We start from the raw sequence: 16,405 nt of genomic DNA, 5'->3' as shown, positions 1-16,405 counted from the left end.
TCAATTTTTAATCCATTTTTTTTCTTTTTTTGTCAATTTTTTGTCACATTTTTATAATTTTTTTTGTCAATTTTGTCAATTTTTTGTAATTTTTTTTTGTTAAATTTTTGTCAATTTTTTATCCATTTTTCGTCACTTTTTTGTCATTTTTTTTCACATTTTTGTCACATTTTTGTAATTTTTTTGTAATTTTTTCAGCATTTTTTTTGTCAATTTCTTGTGACATTTTTGCCACTTTTTCATAAATTTTTCGTCACTTTTTTGTCAAAGTTTTCTCACTTTTTTGTCACATTTCCATCATTGTTTTCGTCTCAGTTTTGTCGCTATTTTCTCACCTTTTTTCCAGAAGCTTTTGGACTGGGGTAAAGCCAAACTGGAGAAAATGTGCTCGGTTCAGGCGGGAGTTAAGGGGTTAAACACAGAAGAATGAACACGATCAGTGAGCTGAGCATCCATCTGCCAGTCTGTGTAAAACCAGACCCCACAGACACATGGTCCACATCAGCCATGTTCCAGCTGAAGGCTAAATTAAAGTGGACCTATCGTGCACATGGAGCTCAAAAATAGACTTAAAAGCATTACTTCGGAGCTGCAGCTTTGATGTTTTTCGTTTAATAATCTGAAAATATGTCTCTGTAAGAATTAAACATTGAAATGCAGGAGAAAGAGCTGGTGAAGTTGGTGACTGGGGCTCCTCCTGCTGGCAGCCGTAGGAAGCATTTTCTTAAAAAAAAAACAATAACACAATTGTAATCAGGAAGTACAGAAAGAGGCGCTGACACTGTAGAAGAAGAAACAGCGAAATCGAACCGCTTTGTCTGAGGATTAACTCAAAACTGCGAGAATGTTGTGAAAACCACTCGAGGGAACAACGTTAAAACATGGTTTCAAAGGATCTACAGCGGGGGGGAAAAGGTGCAAACTTTATCACCCCTGTCGATACGTTAGGCCTGCAACCTAATTTTTAAAATATTTGCACCCGCAGTTTTAGTGGAATCACAATGTGTTTTAACCCCTTAACTCCCACCTGAACCGAGCATGTTTTCTCCAGTTTGGCTTTACCCCAATCCAAAAGCTTCTGGAAAAAAGCTGTGAAAATAGCAACAAAACTGAGATGAAAACAATGATGGAAATGTGACAAAAAAGTGAGAAAACATTGACAAAAAAGTGATGAAAATTGATAAAAAAGTCGCAAAAATGTCACAAGAAAGTGACAAAAGATGCACGGAATAATTACAAAAATTTGATAAAAATTAGACAAAAAATTAAAAGAATTGGACGAAAAAATTACCAAAAAAATGACAAAAAAGTGAAAAAACATTGACAAATAGGGACGAAAAAATTACAACAATGTGACAAAAAAAGACAGAAAATAAAAAAAGACAAAAAAATGACAAAAAATGATAAAAAAGACAAAAAAATGTCCAAAATTTGACAAAAAATGAACGAAAAAATGACAGAAATGTGACAAAAATGTGATAAAAATTTTACAAAAAAATGACTAAAATTGGACCAAAAAATGACAAAAAATAACAAAAATGTGACAAAACATGACAAAAAAATAAAAAAAGACCAAAAAATGACAAAGAAATGATTTAAAAAAATGACAAAAATGTGACAAAAATTTGATAAAAATTTGACAAAAAATGAAAAAAATTTGACCAAAAAATTACCAAAAAAAATGACAAAAAAGTGAAAAAACATTGACAAATAGGGACGAAAAAATTACAAAAATGTGACAAAGAATGACAAAAAAAGACAAAAAATGACAGAAAAATGACAGAAATGTGACAAAAATGTGATAAAAATTTTACAAAAAAATGACAAAAAAAAAGACAAAAAAGTGAAAAAACATTGACAAATAGTGACGAAAAAATTACTAAAATGTGACAAAAAATGACAAAAATAAATAAATTATTTGATTAAAAAAATGACAAAAAAGTTACAAAATGAGTTGAATACCCCCCCCCCAAAAAGATGGAAAAAAATCTGATGACGTGAGGAAAAAGATCCATTTAGATGACTTTTGTAGATCTTAGCTTGAGGCGTTACACTGGCCTACAGGATTTGGGTAAAGCTGAACTGGAGAAAATGCTCTCGGTTCAGGCGGGAGTTAAGAGGTTGAGGATGAAGGCAGATTGTTCTGGAGCTGGTGCTGGTCGGTGCGTTAAAAGCCTCTGACCCTCTGTCTTCCAGGTCTCCTTCAACGTGGAGTTCGAGCTGAACCGGTCGGTGTTTCTGGATCACGTACGGGTCGTCATGGCAACCACCAGGTCAGCCCCGAATATCTCTCTTTCAAATGCAGTAAAAGCATTAAGTTCTCATCCTCAAAAGTAAATGTGTGTTCTGTGCTCAGTGATGGAGACGAGGGGTTTCCGGACGACAACACCAACGACGTCCTCCTCCCGTTGAAACACCAGACGGATCTGCTCTTCACCAGGTCAGAGCCGGACTCACCGCATGATGAGGAACACGATGGAAACCCAGACTGATGAAGGGTTTACTTCTTTCCTACAGAGACACCAACACCCCGAGGTTCCAGATCAGACCGTCTTCATCTCTGGACAAACCTGAGCACACTTTCAACCTCACGTATCACGTAAGAATGGATGGATCTGCCAAATAACAGCCTTCTTTAACCTCTTAACTCCCGCCTGAACCGAGAGGATCTTTTTCCTCACGTCAGACTTTTTTTTCATCATTTTTTTGCTGGGTATTCAACTCATTTTTGTAATTTTTTTGTAATTTTTTTGTAATTTTTCCGTCAAATTTTTGTATTTTTTTGGTCAAATTTGTATAATTTTTTTAATCACATTTTTGTAATTTTTTGTTACATTTTTGTATTTTCTTTGTCAAATTTTTATAATATTTTGGGAAAAAAACAATTATCACATTTTTGTCATTTTTTTTCTTCCATTTTTTGTCAATTTCTTGTGACATTTTTGTCATTTTTTTGTCACATTTTTGTCCATTTTTTTGTCAATTTTTATAATTTTTTTGTCAAATTTTTATAATTTTTTAATCACACTTTTGTCATTTTTTGTCCCATTTTTGTATTTTCTTTGTCAAATTTTTATCATATTTTTGTAAAAAAAAAAAAAAATCACATTTTTGTAATTTTTTAGTCAATTTTTTTGTCAATTTTTTATCAATTTTTTGTCATTTTTTTGCTGGATTTTTGTCATTTTTTTGCTGGATTTTTGTCATTTTTTTTGCTGGATTTTTGTCACTTTTTTGTCACATTTCTGTGATTTTTTTGTCACATTTTTGTAAAATTTTCTTCCATTTTTTGTCAATTTCTTGTGACATTTTTACAACTTTTTCATACATTTTTCGTCCCTTTTTTACCAATGTTTTCGTCACTTTTTTGTCACATTTCCATCATTGTTTTCGTCTCAGTTTTGTCGCTATTTTCTCACCTTTTTTCCAGAAGCTTTTGGACTGGGGTAAATCCAAACTGGAGAAAATGTGCTCGGTTCAGGCGGGAGTTAAGGGGTTAAGAGCTACTTCTGATTCTGTCCCGAGTTTCCGAGTCGGAGTTGTTCCAGTTGAAATGTCCAAGTTGGAGCTTGGAAATTCCAACTCCCAAAATCAAGTGGAATCATATATCACTCCACTGCAGATGTTTCCATAACAACTGCAAACACTTTAGCCGGCACTAGCTTCCGGTAAAACAGCTTAAAGAGTTGTTTGTATAATTGGATGCACTTCTCCACTGGGGGCTCCTGCTGCCGTCTTCATCTCGTATATCAACTCGGACCACTCTGATCTTCTCCGAGTTTACATGTTTGTTTTGTTCAATGGCATTTTTCCAAGTCAGAGGTTGGAAATTTACTTAACCCCTTAACTCCCACCTGAACCGAGCACATTTTCTCCAGTTTGGCTTTACCCCAATCCAAAAGCTTCTGGGAAAAAGCTGTGAAAATAGCGACAAAACTGAGACGAAAACAATGATGGAAATGTGACAAAAAAGTGAGAAAACATTGACAAAAAAGGGATGAAAAATTTATGAAAAAGTGGCAAAAAAAGACAAAAAAATGACAAAAAAAAGACAAACAAATTGACAAAAAATTTGATAAAAATTTGATGAAAAAATTACAAAAAATGACAAAAAAAACGAAAAAATGACAAAAATGTGACAAAAAAAAGACAAAAAATTGATAAAAAAGGTACGAAAAAGTGAAAAAATGTGATAAAAAATGACCAAAAAATGACAAAAAATTGACAAAAAATGACAAAAAAATGACTAAAAAGTTACAAAAATGAGTTGAATACCCAACAAAAAAATGATGGAAAAAAAATCTGATGACGTGAGGAAAAAGATCCTCTCGGTTCAGGCGGGAGTTAAGAGGTTAACACAGCATTAGCTCCTCCTGAGGGAAGCAAAAGGAGGGGCTTACGTTGACATCACTTGAGTGATGTGAATCTAGTGTAAGACAGTGATAACAATGTGTTTGAGATGATCACCAAATACCTGCAGAGAGAAAAACGTCCCCTCTTTAAGTTGACTCAAAGGGGAAATACTTTGTGAAAACTAAAAGTGTTCGTGTTCGTTGCAGCTGCAGAACCTGGGCGTGTTCCCGGTGGAGGAGCTCTTGTTCAGGGCAGATGTTTGGTCGGTGACTCCTCAGAGGAACCAGCTCCTCCACATCACAAACTACAGCATCGAACAGGTCAAGAAACTCAAACATCAAGCTGTTCTGTTGTGGATTTTTCTGCTTTCTGTTATTTTCTGTCAATTTAACCTTTTACCACCTGCCAAAACCAAACGCATTCTCTCCTCTTTGCCATTTTTATTTCCCTTATGTGTTTTTGTCCCTTTTTTATGGCACTTTTGTTACTTTTTTTGTCACTTTTTTGCTGGATTTTTGTCACTTTTTTGCTGGATTTTTGTCACTTTTCTGTCACTTTTTTGCTGGATTTTTGTCACTTTTTTGCTGGATTTTTGTCACTTTTTTGCTGGATTTTTGTCACTTTTTTGCCTCATTTTTGTCACTTTTTTGCCACATTTTTGTCACATTTTTGCTGGATTTTTGTCACTTTTTTGCTGGATTTTTGTCACTTTTTTGCCTCATTTTTGTCACTTTTTTGCCACATTTTTGTCACATTTTTGCTGGATTTTTATCATTTTTTTGCCACATTTTTGTCACTTTTTTGCTGAATTTTTGTCACTTTTTTGCTGGATTTTTGTCACTTTTTTGCTGGATTTTTGTCACTTTTTTGCTGGATTTTTGTCACTTTTTTGCCTCATTTTTGTCACTTTTTTGCCACATTTTTGTCACATTTTTGCTGGATTTTTATCATTTTTTTGCCACATTTTTGTCACTTTTTTGCTGAATTTTTGTCACTTTTTTGCTGGATTTTTGTCAATTTTTTGCTGGATTTTTGTCATTTTTTTGCTGGATTTGTGGCACTTTGTTGCTGGATTTTTGTCTCTTTTTTGCTGGATTTTTTGTCATTTTCTTCATTTTCTTCTCGTTTCTTCTCTCGCTGTTTTGAAGAAGCTTTTAGATTTGGAGAAAACATTTTCAGAGGTTAAATTCTGTTTCCTTCCAGACGTCGGGTTCCTGCTCGATGCCGCAGATCACGCTGAACAATCACGTCAAAGAAGAGGATCTGTCTCGGTTCACACAGCTGGTACGACCACACTTTTTAAAGCAACACACAAGATGTTCTGAAATGAAGACAAACGAATGCTGATGAATCTGTGTGTGGTTTTGCAGAATCACAGTAACAGTGGGAGTGTGGTGGTCCAGTGCAGACTGACTTTACCGCCGTCTAAAGAAGTCAAGCTTTCAATAACGGGACGACTCAACTCCACCGCTCTGAGCAAGGTACGGCCCCGCAACAAGCACAAATAACTGTATATTTGTAATGGGATGGCTTTTCAAAGTGGGACTAACGGGAACCGAGTAAAGCAGTCGGAGAAATGAGACGTGCAACATTATTCAGTAGATTACTTCCAAATCCAGAAGCAGCGGAAAAGTCTTTTTTTATATTTAAGGAAAGGCAAAAACAGAGGCACAAAAGCAATAATTAAACAATAAAAAAGTCTGTCTTGCTTTAAAAAATATCACTGAATCAGACTATTAGCAATAGATCATCAAAAAAAAGTCTGTCTGTCACACGGAGCGGAGTCGACCTCTGGAACCCCTTGGAAGAGGATTTAAAAATGCGTTCACCTGTAGGACAATTTAAAATAATGTACAGAAAGCAAACACTGGAAAAGTCTGCAAAACTCCTGTAATGAATCATCTGTTCCTGAACTATGAATTGTCTTTGTTATTTTGATCCGATAATGAGAAGTTTGTTATGAATCCGGATTTATTATGTGATGTCCAGAATGTGCAGCTTCAGCCTTATGCAAGAGCAACACAAGAACGTTATGAACTATGATTTTACTGTTTGGGATTTGCTAAGAGGAGCCGTTTGTTGATTTAATTTGCTACTAAGGCGATTCCTCAGTCTGGATTTGCCGCGTAGATCTCATGGTTAAAACCTAATTATACATTAAAAATATTGTGCCGTGAGCAGTAGTTTAAGCTGTGTAAGTGTGAAAGGAGGGGGAGGGTCTTATCAGTTATAACTAACTTCTTCCTACTCCCTTTGAGCAGCACTAACACCTCTGATGTTGTGAAAAATTCTGTATGTTATATGTATACCAGTGTTAATTTTGACAACATATTTTATTTTAGTTTTAGTCTTTTGGCTAAAATGTAATTTAATTTTAGTCAAGATTTAGTCAAAAAATACTTTTTTTCTGTCACATTTTTGCCACTTTTTCGTCACTTTTTTTGTCCCATTTCCATCATTGTTTAGGGGTTAAAAAAAATAAAATAAAATAAAAACTACATCAAACTACAAACCAATAATGGCCCTCTGCTAAAACAGCAAACACATGCAACAATAAAATATCAGATTATCCTCCCATCGCTCTCAAACATTATAAAAGTCATTAAAGTTTAGTTCTGTTGTAAATTCCATTCATTTACACTGTATCCTCTATATAAGCCTGAGCACAGCATTTTTCATTAAGAATATAAATCTCTTAGTGTGCTGTTGTCTAAGCTCTTCTGTTGTTCCAGATCGGGTTCAGGTCTCTGAAGATTCTGGCGACGGCTTCGATTCAGCTCGAACCCTCCAGCCCCATGTTCCTGCAGGAGGAGCGGCCCGTCAGAGAGGTACAGCTTACTCTGGACGTTCAGAACTTCAGGGACAGGCTGAATATTCAGGTTAACCATGAGTTTGTGCTGCCACCTGCTGGAGAAGCTCATTATTACACGTGACAGGGCTCATGCAGAAACATTTAACCTCTTAACTCCCGCCTGAACCGAGAGCATTTTCTCCAGTTCAGCTTTACCAAAATCCTGTAGGCCAGTGTAACACCTCATTTGAAAGCTAAGACCTACAAAACTAAATTGATCTTTTTCCTCACATCATCAGATTTTTTTTCATCACTTTTTTTTTTTGGGCAGTCGTCTCATTTTTGTCAAATTTTCGTGACTTTTTTCTCAATTTTTCGTCAATTTTTTCTCAATTTTTTGTCAATTTTTTATCCATTTCTGTCATTTTTTTGTAGATTTTTTGTAGATTTTTTGTCACTTTTTCGTCCGTTTTTTCTCAGTTTTTTCACATTTTCATCCTTGTTTTCGTCTGTTTTGTTGCTATTTTCACACCTTTTTTCCAGATTTTCGTGACTTTTTTCTCACTTTTTCGTCAAATTTTTCGATTATTTTGGTCAATTTTTTGACATTTTTTTGTCACTTTTTCGTCCATTTTTTCCTCAATTTTTCGTCAAATTATTCTCACTTTTTTGTCAAATTTTTATCCATTTCTGTCATTTTTTTGTACATTTTTTGTCACTTTTTCGTCAAATTTTTCGATTTTTTTTGTCCATTTTTTTGTCTATTTTTTGTCACTTTTTGTCAATTTTTCGTTGATTTTTTCTAAATTTTTCATCAAATTTTTCTCACTTTTTTGTCAAATTTTTATCCATTTCTGTCATTTTTTTGTACATTTTTTGTAAATTTTTTGTCACTTTTTTGTCCATTTTTTCTCACTTTTGTCACATTTCCATCATTATTTTCGTCTCAGTTCTGTCTGTATTTTCACACCTTTTTTCCAGAAGCTTTTGGATTGGGGTAAAAGCCAAACTGGAGAAAATGTGCTCGGTTCAGGCGGGAGTTAAGGGGTTAAACCACCTTGCATTTTCTCCACTTTGTCTTTACCCAAATCTAAAAGCTTCTTGACTAGAGAAGCGTGAATCCCATCATTACCAAACATGGATGAACATTTGTCATTTTCAAAACTTTCTCTCGTCTTTCTATCATAAAGTTTTTCCCTGACCGGCCATCGATCGTCTGGAACTTTGCTAAGAGCCAATTAAATCCCCAGAAGTTTGATATCGATCCAATCACAGAGCACGTTAGACAAACTGGTCAAATATTCTCTTTTTTCTGTGTAAACTTCAGATCGTGCTGGAGCTGAGGAGGGAGGACGAGCATTCTGTCCCCGTGTGGATCATCCTGGGCAGCTCTCTGGGGGGGCTGCTGCTGCTCGCTCTGCTGGTGCTGGCTCTGTGGAAGGTGGGGAGAAACAATCAACCTTCAGCTTTACCCAAATCTAAAGGCTTCTGGACAGGAGCTGACTTCTGACTGCCGTAGTGTAGCGCCTCATCTGAAAGATAAGACCGACAAAACTGATCGGAACTCACTTTTTCATCGCATTTTTGTCACTTTTTTTGTGGCATTTTCATCACTCTTTAGTCGTGTTTTTCGCTTTTAGATTTGAGTAAAGCCAAACGGGAGAAAATGTGCTTGGTTCATGTGGGGTTGACCAAGCACATTTTCTCCAGTTTGGCTTTATCGATAAGCGATGAAAAAGTGACAAAAAAGTGATTAAAAAATGACAAAAAAGCGACTAAAAAGTGATGGAAAAAATGACTGAAAAAATGACTGAAAAAGTGTCAAAAAAAGCAATGAAAAAATTACAAAAAAGTGACGACAAAAAAGTGTCAAAAAAGCAATTATTATTATTTTTTTAAAATGACGAAAAAGTGACAAAAAGTGACAAAAAAGCAATGAAAAAATGACAAAAAAGTGATGAAAAATGAAAAAAAATTACTAAAAAAGTGACAAAAAGGTGATTAAAAATGACAAAAAAATGACAAAAAAGGAACAAAAAAGTGACAAAAAGTGACAAAAAAGAGATTGAAAAAATGACTGAAAAAATTACAAAAAGTGACAAAAAATGATGGAAATAATGACTGAAAAGGTGACAAAAGTGTCAAAAAAGCAATGAAAAAATTACAAAAAAAGTGACAAAAAATGACAAAAAAATTCGAAAAAAGTGACAAAAAAGGAACAAAAAAGTGACAAAAAGTGACAAAAAAAGAGATGAAAAATGACAAAAAAGTGACAAAAAATGACAAAAAAATACTAAAAAAATGACAAAAAATGACAAAAAAAGTGACAAAAAAGTGTGGGAAAAATGACTGAAAAAATTACAAAAAAGTGACAAAAGAGTGATAAAGTGATGAAAAATGACAAAAAAAATACTAAAAAAAATGACAAAAAAAGTGACAAAAAAGTGATGGAAACAATGACTGAAAAAGTGATTAAAAATGACTGAAAAAGTGACAATAAAGTGATGAAAAAGTTACAAAAAAAGGGGAAGTCAACGCAGCAACTATGCCAGAGAATTAGACGAGTTTCGTAGGTTTTGGTTTTCAACAGCAACGGCTGCAATTGTCTCGGACTCTGAGTAAAAACATTATATTTGTTACATATGACGCCTTTACTTTGGATCACGGTCCAGGATCAACTGTTTTGTCCGTTTTCTGGTGAGAAGCTCCGTCAGCAGCGAAAACCTTCTCCCCCTAAAAACCTCTGTGATGTAAAGTAAAGACGCCCGACCACTCAAGCAGCCTCTGGGTCACCACAAGGTCTCACATCTCCAACGCCTTCGATAACGACTTTACTGATTCATGTTTAAGACTCAGGGTTTCCTTCATTTCCACAGTTTTTTTTGCCTCAAACAGACGTTATTTCGAGCACTTAATCGTCTCCGGTTGTTTTCCAGCTCGGCTTCTTCAACAGACGGAGGCGAAAGGAAGAGGAGGAGCCGACGTCCAACGGGAAATCCACAGAGGAGCTCTAACAGCGCCACCGCGTGGGGAGCGCCGGTGCTGCATTTGTTTGACCCGCATCGCCTTTTCCAATGTGATGTTTCCAGTAGGGCTGGGGGCCGTTACGACGTCCACACAAACATACTTCCCATCGAGAACCACAAATCAGAACGTTTATTTATTCCGTAAAAGACGATTTCTTTTAAATTTGCATCGTTTATTAAAACAACCGATTTTCTTGCTTTCCCTGGACCCGGCAGGCGTCACATGTGCTCTGTCAGAACCTGTTTTGGGGACCATGGGGGCAGTTTCGCGGTGCCCAGCCCTCGTGTCCGGTGTGCAGAGGTGGGTGGAGCCGCCAAATGATTTACTCAAGTAAGAGGAACTTGAGTTTGTTAGACACGGAGTTCAAGACAGAGATGTGAACAAGGCGGAGCCCGATGCTAACGCTGCGCTAACTTAGCCTCAGACTTCACACAAGACCCAGACACACAACAGGAGCTGCTCTGTTTTTCTTTTGAAGAGTTGTAGAGAATTATTTGATTACCACGGCTTTAAAGGAACAGGCCACCGTTTTTCCATACTGAGATATGTTCTTACCTGAGCTGTGGCGAGTTCTTTAGGACCTGTCTGATCTTCAGTCACGTAAACACAGCGCAGACGGCGTTAGCATTTAGCCTCTCCCTCTCTCCTCTATAGCTCCAAAACAGGTCAAGATAGAAGCTACCAAGCTCTTCCACGTTTTCCACATTTAAATATGGTTACGTGACGTGTTCCACTACAAAGTATAATTACACACAATTAAACAATGTGGATTTTCTAAGCGGATAAAAGGGGGAACTATATTGTAAGTAAGGGAAAATGTATAGAACGCTGGTCATTATTGGGAAAATAAGCACCGACAGGGCGAACCGGACCCGGGTCTAGTTTCGCCCTGAAGGTGCTTATTTTCCCCATAATGACCAGCGTTCTATACATTTTCCCGCTTATTATTCGGCCATTTGCAACTGAACACACTCAACATAAACATAAACTCACTTTTATGAAGGTCCAAAGGTTTATTTAATGACTTCCGCGACAAATAGTTCCCAAAGGTTTGCGCGTTGCTCGGCAACGTTCGGCTAGGCTAGAAGCAGCAAGGCTAGCAGTTAGCCTAGCTCCTTAGCTGAAGGCGCAGTTGGAGGAATGGTGGTGAATCTCTGGGTAAGTTGAAAGTCAGACTCACGCTAACTTCACGAGTGATTCCCCGACTTCTCTCTCAGTGACGGGACAGATAGTGTCGCTGCTACGTACGTGTGGAGTGATATGAAAGCACCAACTTCTCAGAGGTCCTTTATCAGAAAATAATGACCGGTAGAACGTTGGGAAATCCCATTCAAATCAACGGAGCTTCTGCTTACGTTGTGAAGAGCCGAATAATAAGGCGTAATAATACCAGGAGTAATAAAATTGAAGATTACTGCGCAGATTTCGAACTACTCCTGGTATTATTACGCCTTACAATATAGTCCCCCCTTTTATCCGCTTAGAAAATCTACATTGTTTAATTGTGTGTAATTATACTTTGTAGTGGAACACTTCACGTAACCATATTTAAATAGGGGAAACGTGGAAGAGCTTGGTAGCTTCTATCTTGACCTGTTTTGGAGCTATAGAGGAGAGAGGGAGAGGCTAAATGCTAACGCCGTCTGCGCTGTGTTTACGTGACTGAAGATCAGACAGGTCCTAAAGAACTCGTCACAGCTCAGGTAAGAACATATCTCAGTGTGGGAAAACGCTGGCCTGTTCCTTTAAACATTCTAAACATGGACTAAACCTGGACTAAACATTGACCAAACCTGGACTAAGCCTGGACTAAATCTGGACTAAACATTGACTAAACATGGACTAAACCTGGACTAAACATTGACTAAACCTGGACTAAACATTGACTAAGCCTGGACTAAACATTGACTAAGCCTGGACTAAACATTGACTAAACCTGGACTAAACCTGGACTAAACCTGGACTAAACCTGGACTAAACATTGACTAAACCTGGACTAAACATTGACTAAGCCTGGACTAAACCTGGACTAAACCTGGACTAAACCTGGACTAAACATTGACTAAACCTGGACTAAACATTGACTAAACCTGGACTAAACATTGACTAAACCTGGACTAAACATGGACTAAACCTGGACTAAACCTGGACTAAACCTGGACTAAACATTGACTAAACATTGACTAAACCTGGACTAAACCTGGACTAAACCTGGACTAAACCTGGACTAAACATTGACTAAACCTGGACTAAACCTGGACTAAACCTGGACTAAACATTGACTAAGCCTGGACTAAACATTGACTAAACCTGGACTAAACATTGACTAAACATTGACTAAACCTGGACTAAACATGGACTAAACCTGGACTAAACATTGACTAAACCTGGACTAAACCTGGACTAAACATTAACTAAACCTGGACTAAACCTGGACTAAACCTGGACTAAACATTGACTAAGCCTGGACTAAGCCTGGACTAAACATTGACTAAACATTGACTAAACCTGGACTAAGCCTGGACTAAACCTGGACTAAACCTGGACTAAGCCTGGACTAAACATTGACTAAACCTGGACTAAGCCTGGACTAAACCAGGACTAAACATTGACCAAACCTGGACTAAGCCTGGACTAAACATGGACTAAACATTGACCAAACCTGGACTAAGCCTGGACTAAACATTGACTAAACCTGGACTAAACATTGACTAAACCTGGACTAAACCTGGACTAAACATTGACTAAACATTGACTAAACATTGACTAAACCTGGACTAAACCTGGACTAAACATTGACTAAACATTGACTAAACATTGACTAAACCTGGACTAAACCTGGACTAAACCTGGACTAAACATTGACTAAACCTGGACTAAACCTGGACTAAACCTGGACTAAACCTGGACTAAACATTGACTAAACATTGACTAAACATTGACTAAACCTGGACTAAACATTGACTAAGCCTGGACTAAACATTGACTAAACCTGGACTAAACATTGACTAAACCTGGACTAAACCTGGACTAAACCTGGACTAAACCTGGACTAAACATTGACTAAACATTGACTAAACATTGACTAAACCTGGACTAAACATTGACTAAACCTGGACTAAACATTGACTAAACCTGGACTAAGCCTGGACTAAACATTGACTAAACCTGGACTAAACCTGGACTAAACCTGGACTAAGCCTGGACTAAACATTGACTAAACCTGGACTAAACATTGACTAAACATTGACTAAACCTGGACTAAACATTGACTAAACCTGGACTAAGCCTGGACTAAACATTGACTAAACCTGGACTAAACCTGGACTAAACATTGACTAAACCTGGACTAAACATTGACTAAACCTGGACTAAGCATTGACTAAACCTGGACTAAGCCTGGACTAAACATTGACTAAACATTGACTAAACATTGACTAAACCTGGACTAAACATTGACTAAACCTGGACTAAGCCTGGACTAAACATTGACTAAACCTGGACTAAACCTGGACTAAACATTGACTAAACCTGGACTAAACCTGGACTAAACATTGACTAAACCTGGACTAAGCCTGGACTAAACATTGACTAAACCTGGACTAAACCTGGACTAAACCTGGACTAAACCTGGACTAAACATTGACTAAACCTGGACTAAACCTGGACTAAACCTGGACTAAACATTGACTAAACCTGGACTAAACCTGGACTAAACATTGACTAAACCTGGACTAAGCCTGGACTAAACATTGACTAAGCCTGGACTAAACCTGGACTAAACCTGGACTAAACATTGACTAAACATTGACTAAACATTGACTAAACCAGGACTAAACCTGGACTAAACATTGACTAAACATGGACTAAACATTGACTAAGCCTGGACTAAGCCTGGACTAAACCTGGACTAAACCTGGACTAAACCTGGACTAAACCTGGACTAAACATTGACTAAACCAGGACTAAACCTGGACTAAACATTGACTAAACATGGACTAAACATTGACTAAGCCTGGACTAAACCTGGACTAAACCTGGACTAAACCTGGACTAAACCTGGACTAAACCTGGACTAAACATTGACTAAGCCTGGACTAAGCCTGGACTAAACCTGGACTAAACCTGGACTAAACCTGGACTAAGCCTGGACTAAACATTGACTAAGCCTGGACTAAGCCTGGACTAAACCTGGACTAAACCTGGACTAAACCTGGACTAAACATTGACTAAACCAGGACTAAACCTGGACTAAACATTGACTAAACATGGACTAAACCTGGACTAAACATTGACTAAACCAGGACTAAACCTGGACTAAACATTGACTAAACCTGGACTAAACCTGGACTAAACCTGGACTAAACATTGACTAAGCCTGGACTAAACATTGACTAAACCTGGACTAAACATGGACTAAACATTGACTAAACCTGGACTAAACCTGGACTAAACATTGACTAAACCTGGACTAAACCTGGACTAAACCTGGACTAAACATTGACTAAACCTGGACTAAACCTGGACTAAACCTGGACTAAACCTGGACTAAACCTGGACTAAACCTGGACTAAACCTGGACTAAACATTGACTAAACCTGGACTAAACATGGACTAAACCTGGACTAAACCTGGACTAAACATTGACTAAACCTGGACTAAACCTGGACTAAACCTGGACTAAACCTGGACTAAACCTGGACTAAACATTGACTAAACATTGACTAAACCTGGACTAAACCTGGACTAAACATGGACTAAGCCTGGACTAAACATTGACTAAACATTGACTAAACCTGGACTAAACCTGGACTAAACATTGACTAAACATTGACTAAACATTGACTAAACATTGACTAAACATTGACTAAACATTGACTAAACCTGGACTAAACATTGACTAAACCTGGACTAAGCCTGGACTAAACATTGACTAAACATTGACTAAACATTGACTAAACATGGACTAAACCTGGACTAAACATGGACTAAGCCTGGACTAAACATTGACTAAACCTGGACTAAACCTGGACTAAACCTGGACTAAACATTGACTAAGCCTGGACTAAACATTGACTAAACCTGGACTAAACATGGACTAAACATTGACTAAACCTGGACTAAACCTGGACTAAACATTGACTAAACCTGGACTAAACCTGGACTAAACCTGGACTAAACCTGGACTAAACCTGGACTAAACATGGACTAAACCTGGACTAAACATTGACTAAACCTGGACTAAACATGGACTAAACCTGGACTAAACCTGGACTAAACATTGACTAAACCTGGACTAAACCTGGACTAAACCTGGACTAAACCTGGACTAAACCTGGACTAAACCTGGACTAAACCTGGACTAAACATTGACTAAACATTGACTAAACCTGGACTAAACCTGGACTAAACATGGACTAAGCCTGGACTAAACATTGACTAAACATTGACTAAACCTGGACTAAACCTGGACTAAACCTGGACTAAACCTGGACTAAACATTGACTAAACATTGACTAAACATTGACTAAACATTGACTAAACATTGACTAAACATTGACTAAACATTGACTAAACATTGACTAAACATTGACTAAACCTGGACTAAGCCTGGACTAAACATTGACTAAACATTGACTAAACATTGACTAAACATGGACTAAACCTGGACTAAACATGGACTAAGCCTGGACTAAACCTGGACTAAACCTGGACTAAACCTGGACTAAACCTGGACTAAACATTGACTAAACATTGACTAAACATTGACTAAACCTGGACTAAACATTGACTAAACCTGGACTAAACATTGACTAAACATTGACTAAACCTGGACTAAACATTGACTAAACCTGGACTAAACCTGGACTAAACATTGACTAAACCTGGACTAAGCCTGGACTAAACATTGACTAAACCTGGACTAAACCTGGACTAAACATTGACTAAACATTGACTAAACATTGACTAAGCCTGGACTAAACATTGACTAAACCTGGACTAAACATTGACTAAACCTGGACTAAGCCTGGACTAAACATTGACTAAACCTGGACTAAACCTGGACTAAACCTGGACTAAACCTGGACTAAACCTGGACTAAACATGGACTAAACATGGACTAAACATGGACTAAACATGGACTAAACATTGACTAAACCTGGACTAAACCTGGACTAAACATTGACTAAACCTGGACTAAACCTGGACTAAACCTGGACTAAACATTGACTA

General features: G+C 37.3%; 1 protein-coding gene across 1 annotated transcript in view; it reads left to right on the top strand.

Moving 5' to 3' along the window:
- Positions 1–10,246, top strand: part of LOC306965959 (integrin alpha-11-like) — a gene marked incomplete at its 5' end in the record, with an annotated part of 99,538 nt that extends 89,292 nt beyond the window's left edge. Inside the window, 9 exons of the mRNA XM_079560577.1 lie at positions 2,197–2,273; positions 2,357–2,440; positions 2,518–2,599; positions 4,560–4,673; positions 5,557–5,637; positions 5,724–5,834; positions 7,086–7,181; positions 8,472–8,585; positions 10,081–10,246. Of these exons, the coding sequence (XP_079416703.1) occupies positions 2,197–2,273; positions 2,357–2,440; positions 2,518–2,599; positions 4,560–4,673; positions 5,557–5,637; positions 5,724–5,834; positions 7,086–7,181; positions 8,472–8,585; positions 10,081–10,158 (837 nt within the window). The 3' untranslated portion in view covers positions 10,159–10,246. The remainder of the gene's footprint in view (positions 1–2,196; positions 2,274–2,356; positions 2,441–2,517; positions 2,600–4,559; positions 4,674–5,556; positions 5,638–5,723; positions 5,835–7,085; positions 7,182–8,471; positions 8,586–10,080) is intronic.
- Positions 10,247–16,405: the final 6,159 nt, after the last annotated feature.

The sequence above is a fragment of the Gobius niger genome, assembly GCF_951799975.1.
Source record: "Gobius niger genome assembly, chromosome: 7".
Classification (NCBI taxonomy): Eukaryota; Metazoa; Chordata; class Actinopteri; order Gobiiformes; family Gobiidae; genus Gobius; species Gobius niger.
The sequence above is the reverse complement of the archived record's forward strand: the minus strand, read 5'-3'. Positions and strand labels throughout refer to the sequence as shown.